The sequence below is a fragment of the Pipistrellus hanaki genome (genome assembly GCF_964339955.1).
Source record: "Pipistrellus hanaki genome assembly, chromosome: 11".
Classification (NCBI taxonomy): Eukaryota; Metazoa; Chordata; class Mammalia; order Chiroptera; family Vespertilionidae; genus Pipistrellus; species Pipistrellus hanaki.
The window spans coordinates 6,962,332-6,981,472 of NC_140513.1; the positions used below are offsets into that span (position 1 = coordinate 6,962,332).

Consider the following 19,141-nt stretch of genomic DNA (forward strand, 5'->3'; position numbering starts at 1 on the left):
TTTTTAAATATATTTTATTGATATTTTACAGAGAGGAAGGGAGAGAGATAGAGAGCTAGAAACGTTGATGAGAGAGAAACATCGACCAGCTGCCTCTTGCACACCCCCTACCGGGGTTGTGCCCGCAACCAAGGTACATGCCCTTGACCGGAATCGAACCTGGGACCTTTCAGTCCGCAGACTGACGCTCTACCACTGAGCCAAACTGGTTTCAGCTATGATACCTTTCTAAAAAAAATACATTTTTATTGATTTGAGAGAGAAAGAGAGAGAGGGAAAGAGGGAAATATTGATGAGGAAAGAAACATCATTGATTGGCTGCCTCCTGCAGGCCCCATGTGGGGATTGAGTCTGCAACACGAGATTTGAATGAAAAATCAGGATTTCTGGCTTCCTTGGAAAGAAATTCAAAAAGTGTGGGGTAACAGATGGCAGTAATCTTCTGGAACTGTGTCAGATATTGCCTTGAGAAGTGGGATCCTGTGTCTGGTCTGACAGTCCTTGCCTGGCTCACTTACATCTGTTTCCGCCTGGCCCTTCCTTCCTGTACAGTTGCAGGCCTTCATCTGGCATGGCCCCGGGACTCTCAGGAAGTGGCGATGTGGCTGATGTAACCCTGCAGCAATAGTAGTATAGTTCCCATTTCACTGGTGGGGGACCAGGGCTTACAAGTCATATGGGCAGGAAGTCTAGTCATATCCACCCAGTTTCTGCTCTGGCTGTGTAAGGCCTATGTCAGTGATTTCTACTTATTTATGTACATAATAATCATAACCCTGGAGATTTATCACCTATCAAATTCTCCCAGTATAGTACAAGAACTTGTTAAAGCACATCCGTGGTCAAAATTCCTGATGAGCCCTGGCCAGGTGGGCTCAGTTGGTTGGAGGATCGTACCGTGCACCGAAAGGATACTGGCTCAATTCTCTGGTCAGGGCACATACCTAGGTTTCAGGTTTGATCCCTGGTTGATGTTTCTCTCATTCCTCCTTCCTCTCTCCCTCTGTTCTTCCCCTCCCCCCGTTCTTCCCCCCCTCTGTTAAATCAGCACCCCCCCCCAAAAAAAAAAACACTCAAAAACAAGACAAAACAAACAAAAAAAACCTGTCTTCTGGATTTTAAGAAAGAAAAAAAATTTTCTGAAGACATTTGTGATTTTGATTAGATTTTAAATACAAAGCTCCCTCTGGTGGTCTGTATAGTGCATTACATTTAAAACAAATTTGAAACTTAGAGAATTGCAGTAAATAGACTATTTCAAGATACCTTGCAATGCCATTTATAACATTTAGCGAAATCTAGCATATGTTTCTGTTGATCTCTTTAGAATGTTTTAGGAATTCTAAATTTTCTCTTTTCAGGGTTCTATTGTTTTTAGTTTAACATACCTTGTAAAAGCTAAATTTTATAAAAGTTTTAGAGGAACATTTAAAAATTTAAACCAGAATAATTATGGTCCTTTATATTTTCTGACATTTTTGTTGAGTTACATAAAATGAGTCAGTTATATAAGGAAAAAAGTATAGGATTTGACTTTATTATTATATTCTTTTTTTTTTTAATTGACTTCAGAGAGGAAGGAAGAGGCAGAAAGAGATAGAAACATAAGTGATAAAGAGAGAATCATTAATCGCTGCCTCCTGCATGCCCCACACTGGGGATTGAGCCCACAATCCAGGCATGTGTGCTTCACCAGAATTGAATCCGAGGCCCTTCAGTCTGCATGCTGATGCTCTTTCCGCTGAGTTAACCAGCTAGGACAGGATTTAAGGTGAGCAGCGAGGCTTAGGACGGTGCCTAGTATAGGGCCTGGTACACAGTTAGATCCCCATAAAATTCATCTCATTCCCTATTTTGTTTCCATCAAAGCTGTAACCACTTAATGAAATAGTGGCAGTGTAAGAAATGCTTTTTGTTTTGACTTCTTATATATTTTTGGTTAAGGTACAGTGTCTCATTTTTTTTTTTTAACGCATACTCTGATCACCAGGTATCAAGGCTACATTGGTGCAGCCCTAGTTTTGGGCGGCGTAGATATTACTGGACCTCACCTCTACAGCATCTATCCTCATGGATCAACTGATAAGCTGCCTTATGTCACCATGGGTGAGTGTAGTGTTTCTCTGATGTTCTAGAATCCTCTTAAAGAACCTGGCCTATTTCCTGTTAGAGAAGACAGTGCAATAAAGTGACTCATTATACAAATATTTATTGAGTTCTTTCTACAGGTTGGCTATGAGCTTGGGATGGAACAGTGAACAAAATTTTGATAAAAGATTCTTGCTTGCAGGGAGTTTATATTTTAGTGGACAGACAATAACAACTGTTAGACGAAAAAAGCAGTGTAGGTGATATATTACTGTTATGCAAGATTTTATTTACATTTGGGGGAAACTGGGTCAAGGGCATATGATAACTCCATGTATTAGTTCTTACAATTGCATGTGAATTTATAATTATCTTAAGACAAAAAATTAAAAAATAAGTGCAGGTAGGGGGACTAGGGAGTGTTGGGATGGAAGGCAGACTATAGTGTTAAATAGGAAGGTAAAGATAAATCTTATGAAAAGGTGGGTTTGAGTGGAAGAGCCTTCTGGGCAGAGGGAAAGCGAGAGTGGAGGCCTCGCTGTGGAAGCATCACTGGTACATGCAGATTCATTTATTTTCTTAAGTAGAGTTCCTCTTTGCCACTTAATCTTTGAGGGATCATTTAATTCCTTTGAATCTCAATTTCCTCACTGTGAAATAATGCCTCTACACACGACCAGGTTATAAATAATATATAAATAACATTATAAACAACATATAATTCTCGTACTTGGTCTATAAATAGTAGTTACTCTTTTTAGATCAGCTTTTTACATTTGTATTTTAGCTGTAAGTGCTAGATAAGAATATGTATATGTTCTTTATTCATTAAAACTTTTTTTGTTGTTCTGTTAATCCTCACCCGAGGATATTCTTTCCATTGATTTTTAGAAGACAGAGGGAGAGACAGAGGGGGAAACATCAATGTGAGACTCACATTGATTGGTTGCCTCCCATACAGGGGGGCTGGGGATTGAGTCTGCAGCCAAGGTACGTGCCATTGGCTGGAATCGAACTCGGACCCTTTAGTCCGAGGGCTGACACTCTACGTAGTCAAACCAGGTCGGGTTATATACTCTTGTTTTAATCCTTACCTGTGGATATGTTTTTTATTGAGAGGGGGGCGGGAGAGAGAGACACGGGGAGAGAGAGAGGGGAAGAGAAAGAGAAGGAGAGAGAGAGTCACCTCCCCTCTGTGCCCCAACCAGAAATTGAACCTGTAACCTAGGTATCTGTACAGGATAACGCTCCACCCAACCGAGCCACCTAGCCAGGGTAAGAGTAATTTTTAATGACCAAAAAGAAAAGAGTGATGAAATTATCACTAAGAATTGGGGTAAGTTCTAAATTTTATGTTAAAATAGTGACCCTGTTCACGGATTTGTGCACATTGAAAGGAAATTAATTGGAAGGTGGCTGGCGGTGGGCAAGATGGACACGCCCTGGAGCCAACCCCCTGTGGAACCTCCCCGGCCGGCTGCACAAGGGGTGGCGCCGTGGCTTGAAAGGCATCTGCGGCCGAAGCCGGTTTGGCTCAGAGGTAGAGCGTCGGCCTGCGGACTGAAAGGTCCCAGGTTCGATTCCGGTCAAGGGCATGTACAATACATTGGTTGCGGGCACATCCCCGGTAGGGGATGTGCAAGAGGCAGCTGGTCGATGTTTCTCTCTCATCAACGTTTCTAGCTCTCTATCTCTCTCTTCCTCTCTGTAAAAAATCAATAAAATATATTTAAAAAAAAAGAAGAAAAAAAAGAAAGGCATCTGCGGAGTGAGTGGGGTCCCTCGGCCTGGCCTGTGGGGATCGGGCCAAAACTGGCTCTCCTACATCCCCCGAGGGCTCCCGGAGTGCGAGAGGGCACTCTGCAAAGTTGCTGTTGTATAGGGTGTGGACACAAGCACAGTGTGCAGTAAACCAGGTTCGGGGTGGACACTGCCCCAGCAACAGCAACAACATAACCCATGGCCGGGGTGGAATTGCATGGCCCTGCGAGGAATCGGCTCTCTCCTCTCTGGGTTCTGGATGCATCACTTGAGAACCACTGCTGCCAAGTCACTGCAGCTCAGCAACTCCTGCACTGAGCGACTGTCCCCAGGTGGTCAGTGTGTGCCATAGTGACTGGTCAGACGGTCATACACTTAGCATATTAGCCTTTTATACATAAAGATTTCTGAGTCAGATAGTGTAAGTCTAGCCCTGGCCGGTGTGGTTCAGTTGGCTAAGCACTGAGAGGTCACTGGTTTTATTCCCTGTCAGGGTGTGGCCTGGGTTGCAGTTTTGATCCCCACGAGGGAGTGTGCAGGAGGCAGCCGATCAGTGTTTCATGATGCTTGTTTCCCTCTCTAAAAACATCAGTGAAAACATATTAAAAAATTGTGTAGGTCTAGAAATTTGAACAGGTTCTGTGTACCTGGTGTTATTCCTGCTGTTTTTTACCTGTTACATTTTCAGTCTTTTCCATTTGGCTCTGCAGAACTAGGAGCACTGCTGCCTTGAATAGTTTGGAAATTGCCAGCTTGAGACTTTGCTATTTATTCCATTGTGTTATCTAGCCTCTTAAAAGGTTTTTATACAGTAGCTGTTGCGTTTGTGGTGTTTTGTGAGAATGATTTACCCCTGGATACCATGTAATTATTTTAAACTGAAGATACAGTAAGTGTAGAATTGTTTTGAATTGCTTTATTCAGATGTGCATTATCTCCCTGGCTCGCTGCTCACCTTGCTGCCCGCTGCCTCAGGAACCCAGCCTTCTGCCATCTTGCTCACCACCCGAGCTCTTTGTGAAGGAGAGAGGGTGCTTCTGATGGGTGAAGCTCGTTATCTCCTCATACAGGGGGGGTTCCCCAGATGTGGGAGGGAAGTACAGCTTCTGGACAGCCCCAAAACTGACAGATGGCCATATATATGTTTTACCTTTTGAGAGCTATTACCAAATTGCCCTGCTAAAAGATTGCAGTAATTTCTCCTCCTCCCAAGAGAATGAGATAATGCCTTTCTCTGACAGCCACGCAGTCTGATAGGGGAAAGACTGGGAGAAGTCACACCAGCCGGGACCTAGATGACAAGTGGGAATTAGCCAGGAGTTTGCTGCCCCACCCTCTGCCCCCAACGGGCGGACTTTCCAGGCCCGCGGTGCACGAGGGGCTGGTGTGGTCACGGACCGGGAGGCCAGAGTTTGCTGATGGGTGAGGCAGGGGCATGGGGTGGAGGAGTGTTCCGTGCAGGGGTGCAGCAGAAGCAAAGACATGATGTTCAGGGGAGCAGAGGGGAGGCTGGGAAGCTAGGCTGGGAGGGCCCCGATGATACACAATGAATTGTCTTGATTTTGCCCTGGAGATTCCTACATAACGTTTTCAAGCAGGAATGATGGGGGAAGAGTTGCTAGTTAGAGAGAGCAGTGTGACAGCTATAGGGAGGAGATTGTTATGCATAGTCTGGGGGCAGGGAGGGAGAGTACATCTGGCCAGAAATGTTGAGGGTGTGGACGGTCCAGTGGCAGTAGAGATGGCCACTGTCGTTACAGAGATCGCCCAGAAACGAGCCAACCTTGTGGCTTGATTCTTGGTCTCCGTCATCTCTCCTCTCCTGTGTTCCTCAGTGCCGTCCCTTCCTGGCATCTGACTTCAGTGTTGGAGTAACTCTTTCACCCTGGGCCCCCCTCTACCCCCCCAACACTGTTCAGTAGTTCCCCTAGCCTCCCTGAGCAGGGCTCACAGTACTGCTGCAGTGCTGCTGCCTTCAGAGACCTGCCCAGGCCTTCCTGCTCCTCCTCCTAGCAAAAAAAAAAAAAAAAAAAAAAGCCATTCTGTGGACTGCCCCGGGCTGAGTTACTGTGTTCCCCTCAGGGCATTTGTGTGAAACAGGATTCCAGGATTCCAACCTGGCCCGGCCATTCTCTACTAGCCCCTAGCCATTGTCCCTCCTGCCCCTGTGAAAATTTGAGAGTAGAATTGTATTTTACTCCCAGAGTCGCAGACTCCTGTGTGACTCTATGAGTAGTTGATGCTTAATTTTCTGGTCCTCTAGCTCAGTGTTTTTCAACCTTTTTTGGGCAAAGGCACACTTGTTTCATGAAAAAAATCACGAGGCACACCACCATTAGAAAATGTTAAAAAATTTAACTCTGTGCCTATATTGACTATATATAAAGTAATTCTCTTGAATAGGAGTCAAATAAACACAAAGAAAGTATTTTATAATTACTTTATTATGAAATATTAAGTAAACAAAATAGTGAAAAATTATAAAATTCTTGTCTTGTCTGCACCTACGGCACACCAGGCAACATGCCGCGGAACAGCGGTTGAAAAACGCTGCTCTAGCTCACTCATACCAAGAATGCCTGAAACAGCGCTAGAAACCTCAGCTGCTGGTCAGTGTGTGTGAGCTGGAGGTTTGCAGCACTGCTGGCAGAGCTGGTTTAGACTCTGTTCCATTTGTGTGGCTCCAGGATAGTGCAGAGCATTGCATGTGTGATATGTTCCTTTCTTTTCTTTTCTTTTTAAAGCTCAGTGTTAGTTCACATTGAAAGCACTTAGGGAGTGTCGCTGTTACATTATTTTCAGTTAAAATTCTAGGGAAGGGATGCTGTCATTGCCATTCTGTTGATGAGAAACCTGAAACTTAAAGGAGCGATTTCGTAGCTTGCCCCTTATTGCTCTGCCTGTAAGTGGCAAAGCTGGGATTTGAGCCCTTGTTTCCAGCTCAGGCAAGCCCCGTACAACACAGATGCTTTGATTCGGTCGTCATACAGGTGTTACTTCATTAAGCTATTAAGCCTTGCTTCTAAATACTGAAAATATTTATGCAAAGTCCCAAAGGACGTTTGTTTTGCATGCTTTCGACCACTCTTTGTGCAGATTTTCCATCCTGCACATTAAACACAGTATTTACTGAAACAGTTTTATAGAGTCAAAGGAGAATTAAAAAAATTATACACAATTCTACCACCCCAAGACAACATGACTTTTATTTTTATTTTTTTCTAATCTGAGTTCATTGGGATAGGAGCCTTTCCCAGAGATTGTAAAAGAAAATACAGTTCTCGTCCTGCCCGGCTTTGTCTTTGTCTCTCGGAGTTTCTTTTGGCCATTGTTCACGTCTGAGCGCTGTGGACACATCTCTGCCCGCGGTGGTCGCTGTGCGGGGCTGCCTTTCCTCCGAACGAAGGCCGTCTTCTGTTGTTATGTTTGTTCCTTTTTTCCCTCTGCGGGGCCAGGGAGCTGGATTTTGGGAGAAATTCCCAGAATTGCCAAAATTCGGTGGACTTTTCTTTAATTCATGTTACTAATTCTGGGTGAGCTACAAACTGAACCTCAAACTGTAGGTAAAATAGAGGGCCTCCTCACTGAATGGTTCCCAGGGAGCACTGACATTCACTGTGGACTGAGGCTTTCCTAAATGTAGCTTAAGTGAGAAAATGAATATTTCATGCAAATTCTCAAGCTTTAAATTACAAGTTTTTTTTTAAATTATAAGAAATGAAAATATCTTTGTAATTAATCTTTTTTCTGAGTGATTTGACAGTAAGAGCTGGAAGTTACAACTTACCCATAAGACAAGGGTGTCCAAATTTTGTCTACTTATGGGCCTGTGTTGGCGACTAGCCAGGCGCCTGAAGGCTACTCTTAATTTACACCGACTAGAAGACACCTGTCTCGCCGCGCGCATCTTGAACATGCTGGCACAGCTCCTTGAGCAGAGTCCCGGCTCCTCTCTGAGGACTCGCCTTCCCGAGGGTCCACTGAGGAGAAGCATCTATCAAACTCCGTGTGGGGTGGCCCGTGGACAGCTTCTGTCCTAAACCTTTTAGGGACGTGATGATGACCATGAGAGCGTCCCACATCCAGCAGCTTTCCAGCTGCTGCGCCGGCAGTGTTGGGAGACGCTTTACTGACTTAATCTTTGCAAGATGGAGGTGGGTGCTGTCATCCCTGTCTTACAAATGAGGAAGTTGAGGCTCACAAAGGTATGCTGAGGTCACATGGCTGGGAGGTGCGTGATGTGGGAGGGGCCCACATTCGCTGTGACTGTTCCCCTTGGCTGTGTGTTATTGCTGTGAGTGGTGTGTGGCATGTAGTCCAGAGCAAATGTGATTTGGTTCATTCTCACAAAACAGGGTCCCTTAAGTTTTATTTAATTATTTCTTTTTTAAGACAACAGCTTTCAAGAGACTCAGATGATCGATCAGTGTGATTGTTGAAAGCCAGGCAAGATTCTTTGACTTTTCTTTCCACTAAGGGAAAAGGATTATGGTTCTATATTTTTATAGACAAAATGTGGGGTCTTGTAATTCTCAGATTAATTAGCTTATTCTTTTAACTCGCCAGCTTTCCTTTATTAGGCAGACTGAGTGGTGTCAGGAGAAGCCTGGGGATGAACTTTTGCTATTAGTTTGGTGGTGTTTCTTGAGCAGCATTGGCAAAGTATATGAAATGTTTGTTTTTGCCCACTTATTCACATAGAGAATTAACATGAATAAAATTTCAAGCACGACATTCCTGGAAATGAGGCCCTTGGACAATTCAGGAATTCTAACCTAAGGAATAAACATTGGTATGCACCATCAGGGATGACTTGGGTCACTGTCAGACCGTTCAGGTAACATTCGATCTCCAGATAAACTGGCTATGCAGTTTCCTAATTACTGGAATGTACCGCTCAAGTCCCAATTTACAGAGCCCCCTAACGATTAAAAAGGTGCAGGACAGAGTAGTAAACACACTGCCGTCTCACCTTGGGGGCAAAAATGAGTGTCAGAAACTAAGCTGGAACTTAAGAACAATGGCAGGGAATTCAGGCTGCCATTTTCTCTCTATTTTTACACTGAAGGACAACCTTTGTGCAAACATTTTGATATCTCCGCATGAGTCGATTTTGAAAAAGTTCCTGCGCTGTATAAAATTAATGCACTAGAAGAAGGCAAGTATTTTTTCCACATTTTCAACTCTTAGATCAGGTGTGAACTCTGCAGCACTGTATGTAGTTCAGAGCCTACATGACAGCTTCTCAGAGGGCACGTGGACTTCATGGCTCTGGCGTTGCTGGAAATCCCTTCATGGGCCATGTGACTGCAGGGGCTTCCGCAGGCATGTGTCCCGGTCAGCACAGGACTGAGCCCCGGCCCCTGCTCTCTCTGGGTCAGAGGCTCTGCAGTGGAAGGAGCCCTATTCTGGCGGGAGCTTTGTCCATACAGTAGGTGACCATCCAGAGCAGACTTTCTGTAACTGGCTGAGGTATCACCTGTAATCCTAGAAAAAGAGACGGAAGCCCTGGCTTCAGTCCCAGCCCTGCTTGACTAGGGCTAGTTCCCTAATCTCTCGGAACCTCAAACCCCTCATTTCTAAAAACAAGCTGATGGTTTTTGACTTGGAAGATCACGGGATGTTGGGATGCTGCAGGGTCATTTTTGTGTGTGAACACGTTTCTTCCGTGCTCGTGTTGCTCTTTTGTTTTTGAGGTTGTGTGGGGCAGTGAAAAGAACTGGGCTTTGGCGTTCAGCTGGGTTCCAATCTAAGTTCAATGTTAGCTTTTGAGTATGAGCATTGGTGTCTTTTTCTGCCCAATGGTGGTTAGGGGAACAGTCTCCCGGAAAAATGTGCGGATTAAGTGGAATACCGTATGTCAGAATCTTTGTGCAGCACAGTGTGGTGCTGTGTGCATGGTGTTTTGATAATTTTAGTGCTAACACATTCTCTGTGTGCAGGTCTGTGTACTAGGATTTCTCTGGCAGCTTTTCCTGCTTTGATTAGTATAAGATGCATTTCAGAAGATTTAAAATGTGCAATGCCTAGATTTTATATTTTAAAAATTATCTGGTATGAAATGCCAGGAATTAAACGGGGAACCAAAAGCTCATGAAAGTTGACTTAATGCATCTTGATTCCTGGTTGCTGCAAAGGTGGTACTAAGCCAATAGATGGTGCCATTTTGTTAGGAAATGAGAAAATATTTACTTCTAAAATTCAACGTTACATACTGGGAATGTAATACAGCCAGCGCTTGCCAGTTCTTAATCTAGTCTAATTAGAGAGTGGACTTCGTTATTGATACTGCATAAAAATGTTGAATTGTAGGCAAAATGGTGAGGTATTGAATTAATATGTGGGGTGCTGCACTTCCTGTCTTTTCTGCTCTGACTTGAGTTCAGTCCTTAGTCTACAACCAAGTAAAAGTCATGGCCAGGCGGCTCAGAACAGTTAAATGCTGTCCTTTGTTTTCAACCCCCCCCTTCAGGTCACTAGTTCATCCTTACCTGACCTTGTTTCAGAGTTGGCTCTGCTACAGAAAAGTGCCTTTATACTCTCATAACCTAAGGCTCGACACTCTTACTTTCTTGTTGGATAGATAAGGGGAAAGTCATTTTATGCATCGGAAGACTTCTCACTGCAGAGTTCTTAGAACTAGGGATTGTGTCAGCCGGATCTGTCATTACTACTAGCTATGTGATTTTGTGTAGGTTCCTTCACCTCTCTGAACTTTATTTTCCCCCCCATAAAATGGAGATAATAGACTTTAGTCCACAGATGAATTGAGGAAATATATGTAAAAGGGTTTTGCACATTTTTTACACTAAGTAGGATTTCTTAGTATTGTTTGCCCACAAGCTCTGTGGAAAAGATAAACCTTTACTTATGATTAAGACTAGATGTGTTTTATAAATTATTAATCTCTGTGGTCATTTGCCCCCGAGTGCTCTGAGGGAAATGAAAACTTGGTAAAGACCTGCAAAGTTGAATAACTTGCACTTTGGGAAGTTATTTTGGAATGCAGACCAGAGGAAAGGATGACCTGTCCTCTGAGACCGCATTGAGGGCCGCAGTGGGAGGGGAGGTGTGTGCCCTGCGCCAGCAGAGCCCTCGCTGACTGAGAGCCTGCTTCTCGGCAGGGCCTGCTGTGGGGTCTGCTTAAGAAAGGCATCATTTTCATCCTCGGTCTTACCCCCGAAACATGGGGTTAGGTGGCTCCTCTGTTTAAAACAGATCAATTTTCTGTCCTCGTATCTTGTGACATTTCGTTAAGATACATTAATACAAATAAAACCTTTCACACTTTAGGCCTGGATGCCCCGATTGTTAGTCTTTTCTTAAAAATAAGTGTCTATAACCTGTCAGGTCAATGAGAAGTTGCACTTGCAATTATAAGAAAAATCCCTGTTCCGTTAAGGTGGTATTTTAAATTATTTACTTAGAGTAAAATTTAACTCCTTTTGGAATACATTATGTTTAGGAAAAAAACTGCCTTTTTTGAGAAATTAATTTTGAGTGAAATGTTGGATACTTTAAAAAATCTCTTTCTAAGCATATTAAATGGGATATATATATATTTTAATTTATTGGGAATAAAAGATAGACTCTCTGACATTGAGGTACATTTGCTGATGAAAAGGAAGCATTCTTCCCCTCACGAGGGGTTTAAATGTAATACTCAGTGCTTACTCAGGAGTGAAAACATCAAATTAAACTGTTTATGCTGACAAAGGACAAATCTGGATTTCAGCAACCCATGCAAGATTGTCTGATTGCTTGGCCTGCCTCGCCTGGAAGCTTTTGGCCAAGACTTATAATGAAATGCATGCATACAATTAAACCACTTCAAGCCGGTGTTTGAATTTTCCGAGCCATGAGCGGTGTTCCAGTGCTCTCTAGTGGCCGAGCGTGGTCCCCTGGCACCGAGGTTGGTTTATATTCATAAATCAGCTCTTCACACATTGGCAGCACTGGCCTCCAGACAAGCACCAGCCGCCAGCGGCCCGGCCCTGCAGACAGGAGCGGAGTGAAAAATGATCCCAGCCCATGGGCTGTGGAAAGCACCAAATTTCACCCAGGACGAGTGGCCAGTGGACTAACAATGAGCAAGTGTGAGTAAGCGCTCTGTCAGGGAGCGCTGACACTGATGGATTAGAAAGTTGTGTGTTTCTTTTATCGCTGCATGTATCTTACACCTGGTAGGTCACAGTGCCAGGCAGGTCCTGGGTGCTTACAGTGGACCCTCCTTTTATTCTCTCTGAAAAGATCTGGTTCAATTGATGTGGGAAAGCAGTAGAAATCCTGCTGGTCCTCAGAACTTCATGACTTTGAGAGAAAAGGTTTTGAAGACCTCTGTTTCCATTAAAGCTGCCAACTGTGCGATTTGCTAAGAGTGATTGTATAAGACGGTCTTGGAGGACGGGCACCTTGTCTTAGAATAATTACGGTAGCTAGCTTTTATTGAGCCTTTACTATGTGCCAGGTGTCCTGCTTCACACATGTCCTCTCCAAGCCTCCAGCCACCCTTGAGGAAGATGCATCTGCCTTCATCCCCTTTGTGTGGGGAGGGAGCTAGGGCGCAGGGCTGCTTCGCTGCAGGTTCAGGGCCAGCATTCACATTGTGCTTGACGTGATGATGCTTCCTGGAGTAGCTTGTCAGCCTCGTGGGGTTGGGAGGGGGAACTCAGTGATGTGCTGGGGGAAACAGTGAGGACGTGTCACTCCTGCCCCATCTGTGTTTCCAGAGTTGCTGCCAAGTGGGCACCTGGCGTGGTTTGTTTGAAGGAAGGAGTTGGAAGTTGTCCTCAGTGCATGTACTTAAGCACCGCAAGACTTAGGTTTGACTCTCGGCTCCACTTCGTAATGACTGTATTCCCTGTAAACTAGCTAAGCCTCAGTTTCCTTGCTTGTAAAATAGGGAAATACTTACACCACTTGAGGTCAGGGTCCAGTCCTAAAAGGCCTTCAGTAAATCTTCCCCAGCCCCGTCTGAGAGTCTGTGAGCATAGACCTTAAAGCAGATTTCTACCTGCTGGCTTTCAGAACCTCCTAAGTTTGACTTACCGCAGCAGGCTTTAGATTATTTCAGACTTACATTGTTTCTTCAGGATGTCTGAAGACATAGTTTCTACAATGGCCGTTTGATTTAGTATTTCAATGAACTCTGTAAAAATGTTTCATGTTTAAAAAAAAAAGCCATACAAATGAAGGTCTTTTTAAATAAATAGAACAAGTAATAGCATATCTTAGATGGTAAATCTTTTTTTATACATTTCTTATTTTTTCCTGAATTGGGTTCTCTCAGGAAAAGTTAAGTTCAAATTTACCTACTAGTGCTGGTAAACACCTTCAGTGGTTTTAGAAAATGGAGACTTAATTTAATTTGTTTTGAATGGGCTATTTTAAAATAAAGACTCATAACAGACCCTGAGTGGTATTACTAAACAGTGAATGGCATCTGCTTAATCATTTAAAATATTTAACTGAAATCCCAGTCTCATTTGAATTTCTAAGCAAAACAACACAAATGAACCATATCCAGATGTGGTAATTGTTCTGCTGAAATCCCAAGAAAAGTTAGCATGCTTTTTTGGGGTGGCAAGCTAAGAAAATAAAGCTGCTTTCACGTATACTTGCTAGTCTTGATTTTAAGCTTTTGACTTTGTTTTTTAAGAGGCAACATGGTGGAATGGAAGGAATATTGGACACTTTATTTTTTGAATTTATTTTATTTTTTCCAAAATGTTTTTATTGATTTTAGAGAGAGAGGAAAGGAAAGGGGGAGAGAGAGAAAAAAAAAACATTGATCTCACGATCAAGCCTGCAACCAGGGCATGCGCCCTGATTGGAATCAAAGCAGCGATCTTTTGGTGCACAGGACAACACTCAGCCGCCTGAGCCACATTGGCCACGTGTTGGACACTTTAAATTCAGATGATCTGGGCGCACATTCCCAGATTTGCTCATCTCTGGCTGTGTGATACGGGCAAATTCCTCATCGAGCTTTAGTCTCCCTGCTTCGTAAAACAGGCCTGCTGCTACCTGCCATGTCTGAAGAACAGACAAAACTGATGTGACTGCTTCGAAATTTCTCCGACACTATGTGTACTACGTTTGTTGTGGTCCTTTTAGTAATTTCTTTGGCCATGGAGCAGACTTCTGGATAAGTGCGATCTGGCTTGGCACTGATATGCTCACAGGACTTCATTATCAGGATGATTTTTACCTCTTCGAGCATCCTAAGGAAGGACGCTAGTAGAGAGACATGGTGTATTTACTTGTGTGTGATGATTGATTACTGTTGTTACTTGGGACTATTGACTCATGCATGGATTGACCGTCAGACCCCTGTATACAAATTTCAGGAATAAGCGGCATGCTGCTGCTGTTACACAGCAAGACTGTGACAGCTGGTAAGGTCTTGGTCCTTTTGCTTTTTTTCCCTCCCATGCTTCCGCAATGTCGAATTATCATTTTTATCTAAGCCTATACCATAAAAAATTCCAATTAATTCATGATCTTTGAAAGAAAAAAAATGTAAGCAGAAAGTAAATAGGACCACTCAGAAATAAGGGTAATATTTTATGTTCTTCCAGATTTGTATAATATGTATTGTGTAAGCGTATTTGTTAATATTGCTTTGGAACATGTCACCCCCACCCCCCTCCCCAAATAAATATTAGATCACTAGAGGCCTGGTGCATGAAATTTGTGTGTGGGGGGGTCCCCCTCAGCCTGACCTGTGCCCTCCACATTCCCGGAGCTGTCAGTTGGACATCCTTAGTGCTGCTCCAGAGGCGGGAGTGTCTCCTGCCACTGCTGCTGCGCTAACCAGCTGTGAGCCTGGCTTTGGCTGAGAGGCGCTTCCCCTGTGGGAGCACACTGACCACCAGGGGGCAGCTCCTTCATTGAGCGTCTGCCCACTGGTGGTCAGTGCACATCATAGCGACTGGTGGTTTCGCTGTTCGGTTGATTTGCATATTAGCCTTTCATTATATATAATGGACATCTCTCCATTGCCAAAAGATATTGTCACGTTTAGTAAATGTATACATAGTATTTTATTATTTATTTTTCACATCTTTTGATTGTCGAATCTTTACCTCCAGTTTTTCTATTTTTTGTTGTTGCTGATCTAGTGTTGTTTTTTTAATATACATAATTATATACATAATTTAGGAACTTGTCCATTAATTTCTTTAGAATATCTCTAGCAGAAGGATTGCTGGTTTTGAGAGTATGTATAGCTTTATGTTTTCTGATTGCTACTTCTAAATTGCCCATTAGAAAAGATCTAACCATTTTGGCTTCTACAGGTATAGTATAGTGCCCATTTTACCACATCTTTGTTAGCATTGGGTATTATTCTTTTTAATCTTTGCTCATCTAAAAGGAAAAAAAAGGTTATTTAATTTCAGTTTCTATTTCTTTGATTAGTAGTGATCTTGAACGGCGTTTCTGAGTGTGTATAGGTCTCTGCCTTTGTGTGTGTGTGTGAACTGCTGTCTCATTTTTTTGGTGTGTACTGGTGATACTTTCCCTGAGCTCTTTTCAGTTATTAATGCCCTGTGTGCTGCTCTGGTGTGTGAGTTTCAGGGCTTATATTTTACATTGTTCAGACATCTTGTGCTTTTTAAAAATGTAAGCCAAGGTCCTGTTACTACTAACAGGTATTTCATTTAAAAAAGATTGGCTGGAGATGTGGCCGCTGGTGGCATTTGTGCCTATGACCCCCATCTTCTGGAGGTCAGCAGTGTAGGCACCCACAGTGGCATCTTGAGGCTCGTGGGTGAGGCAGTCCCCGACAGTGAGATGGGAGCAGAGTGTGCTTTCTGGGACTCACAGAGGCATTTGTTAAAGGAGGAACTCTTTTTTTTCTTTTTTAATCCTCACCTGAGGATATATTTTTTTTAATTGATTTTAGAGAGAGAGAGGTAGAGAGAGAGAGGGAGGGAGGGAGGGAGGGAGGGAGGGAGGGAGGGAGGGAGGGAGGGAGAAACATCGATGTGAGAGAAACATCGATGATCGGTTGCCTCCCACACTCGCCCTAACTTGGGATTGAACCCACAACCTAGGTATGTGCCTTGACTGGGAATCAAACCTGTGGCTGTTTGGTGTACAGGGTGATGCTCCAAACAACTGAGCCACCCAGCCAGGACAGGGCAAATTCTCTTAATGAGCACCCGACAGGGCAGCCATGCGAGGCGGTGCAGAGCAGTTCCTGGCCCTGTGGATGAGAGGGCTGAGCTGTCTCCTCCCTATTCCTGTCTCTCTCCACACACAGCTTTACTGCTGGGAGGTGTGGTGCTTGGTGGTTTTTTGGGAGTTGGGAGTGGTTGAGCCCAGGGGGGGTGTGTGGGTGGTGTGGGTGGTGTGGGTGGTGTGGGGGAGTTGGGGGAGTTGGGGGAGTTGAGGGAAGACAGGGGATGCAGGAGGTAAGTCAGTGGATAACTAGGTAGCCATAAACAGTGTCTTGCACAGTCATCTCTCTAAATTCTGGTCGCCGAATTGCATCTCGTTTTTCTGTTTTAAAGAGCTTTGTTCTGGAAGCCTCACTGGCTACTCAGTAACTGTGGGTGGGCTGAAAAAGGCAGCCTTGGTGGAGGTTGCTAAGGAGCAGCTACATGGAAACAACTGATGAGACAGGGAGCTTTGGTAATAAAATGCAGAAATCCAAGGAGAGCATTTCACTCTTATAATATCACAGAGATTTGGACCAGACTAGGATGTATAATAGGACATGGTTTTGTGGGTTTAAAGCCTTTTTTTCTTTTTGAAAATTGAGCTTGCTTTACATTTGAGTTTGTCTTAGATTCATCCCAGTATGGTAAATTAGGCAATAAATGTTATTTTACACTTTATCAAGGCATTTACTGCTGTCATCACTCCTTGAGGGCCAGCTCAGAGTTTCCCCAGCTCTTCCATTTGGATGTTGTACTCAAATCAGCCTAGCTCAACTCAACAAATCCTCTTTAGTGCTTGCTGTGTACCAGGAACGGCTGGGCATGGGGATGCGGCTGTGAATGGAGGATGGGCAGGTTACAGAGATGAGCGGAAACTTCCTTGGGTGGGTGGTGGTCAGGGAAGGCTTCTGGGAAGAGGTGATTCTCAGCTGGGGTGTGAAGGTAACTAGGAATTGTGTGGACTGTCAAGGGGCGAGGGACTGTACTATGTGCCAAGGTGGGATAGGCTTGAGGTGGTATGAGAATTTAGGGAATTATTGTCAGTTTTGTGCTGATGGAGTGTCAAGTGTGTGTGTAGTGGGGAGGAGGAGGGAATCGAGGGAGACAGAGACCTAGTCCCGGAAGGTTAGTCATGTGTGTCTGCTCTGAACTATTGTGGCATATAGAACTTATTGTATGAGAGAGTGACATGGACTCGCAACAGAGAGAGGAATTCTGCCCGGTGCTTACTAGTTCTGTAATAAGAAGCCTTATCACTTCAGTGGGTGGCTGTGCAGATGACTAAATGACCTGATGTCAGCACACAGTGGGTGCTCACAGGAGGCTCTGCTTTCTCCCCCTTGGCTGCCTTCTCCTTACGGTAAGTCCTTTGAGGACAGGCCCCACCCCCGCTGCCCCCAGAGCTCATCCTACCTGGTGAGAAGCATCCTGTTCCCGCCAATATTAGTCCTTCACCTGCCATGCCTCTGTGTCAAGCAGAGGCCCCTGCACCATGTACACTGCCCCCTGGCTTTTCTGTTTACTTACTCCTTAACGGGAAAGCAAATAGTCCTAATTGTTTTGGGAATAGAAATTCAGGGTAAACGTTCCTGCCAAGGATTTTTGCCTTGGTTTTGGTATGAAAGTGCCAGGTTAGGTAGGTTGATGTTGAGATAATAGAATGTGTTAGGGCAGTATTATGATTTATGGAGAAAATGGGATATAAATATTTATACGTTTTGTAGATCACATGGCTGCTATACTAGTTTGGCATCTGTCTGATGACTTATTATACATATGTAGTTTTAAGAGGTATTGAAACAAACCTAGGAAACTTGAATGAAATTATTAAAGGATACTGGTCTCATTGAGTTTACCATCTTTTTTCTTCTTAATGGCCAACTCCTTCTTCCATCCCCAAGTTTACTTGCCTTGAAATGTTGCGAAAATTTGCATCTTGTTCTCTGGTCACTTTAGGCAATTGCAGTCCTGTTTGAAATTCTAACTTTCGTTTTTTAAACAGCAGACACACAATCAGAGTTTCCTAGAAACCTGTTGACAAAGTCAGTTGTCCTAGCACTTCTGTATATTTCTGAAAAGGGGGCGCCAAAGTCCTCCTTTTATAAAAAGCTGGGAGCAGCAGCTAATTTGCAAGTGATGTAGAAATGGTTTTTAATATTGAACCTACCTTTATTTTCAAGTTTATTTGTAGTCCACTTATTTTTGATCCCAGGGGAACCTTCCAGCTCTTAAAAATCAGTGTCTGATAATGTGACGTTTCCCCACACTGGATACATTTTGTTCTAAGAGTTTAGGTTTCGTATGTAATTTCCACTTATAGAAATTTTGTCTGCAATGTTGTTCCTAAGCAGGAAAAAATATTTTTGGATAAATGAAGAATTATATTGGGAGGGAAATATTTTTCATTTCTTGAAATGGTGGATGGAGCTAAGCAGAAGGAAATAGATGTGCTCAGGAAAAATCAGAGTAAAACTAATATATTTACTGTGAAACAGTCCAAAGAAAGGATGGCAAAGGAGAAAAAACAGGGTTAGTAAATTTTAAGGAAGAATGCCTTTAAGATAAACGTGGTTTTACCTTTTGCCCTTTTACAATAATTGATTCTTGTTTTTTACAAAGTTGTTAGCTCTTAGGTATCGCCTTCCCTTTTCCTCCCCCCACACCACATCCATTCATCAAATGTTTTATTTAAAATTAAGATATATTACTTGAGTTTGCTACATCTCTCTGTAAACAACATTTTATATCTTTTTATTTTTATTTTAAGTTTTACATGTCTCCTTTTCCCCCCAATTGACCCTCCTCCCACAACCATGCCCATCCCGGGCAAGCCCCCGTGTCTGTGTCCATTGGTTATGCTAATAAGCATGCACACAAGTCCTTTGCTCTCTAACGTTCCCCCATCCTCTTCTAATGCTTATTTCTGCCTCTGGTGTGGTTACCCTGACTTCACAGAGATATTCTTGGACCACATGGCATGCTGTTGTGTGCTCTGCAGGAGCATTTTGTAATTAAAAGTATTTTTTCTGAGATTTCTTTATTTGCATGCAAAAACCAGCTTGCTTTTTCCTACCAAGTCTGAGATTGGTTCTTAACCTGTGCCTTAAAACAGACACTTAGGTTAC

The 19,141-nt window shown here is 43.5% G+C and overlaps 1 protein-coding gene across 1 annotated transcript in view; it reads left to right on the top strand.

The window, feature by feature from the left end:
* PSMB7 (proteasome 20S subunit beta 7) overlaps window positions 1-19,141 on the top strand; it is a 50,499-nt gene that overhangs the window by 5,653 nt on the left and 25,705 nt on the right. Inside the window, exon 5 of the mRNA XM_084898410.1 lies at window positions 1,991-2,106. Coding sequence (XP_084754536.1) covers window positions 1,991-2,106 — 116 coding nt within the window. The remainder of the gene's footprint in view (window positions 1-1,990; window positions 2,107-19,141) is intronic.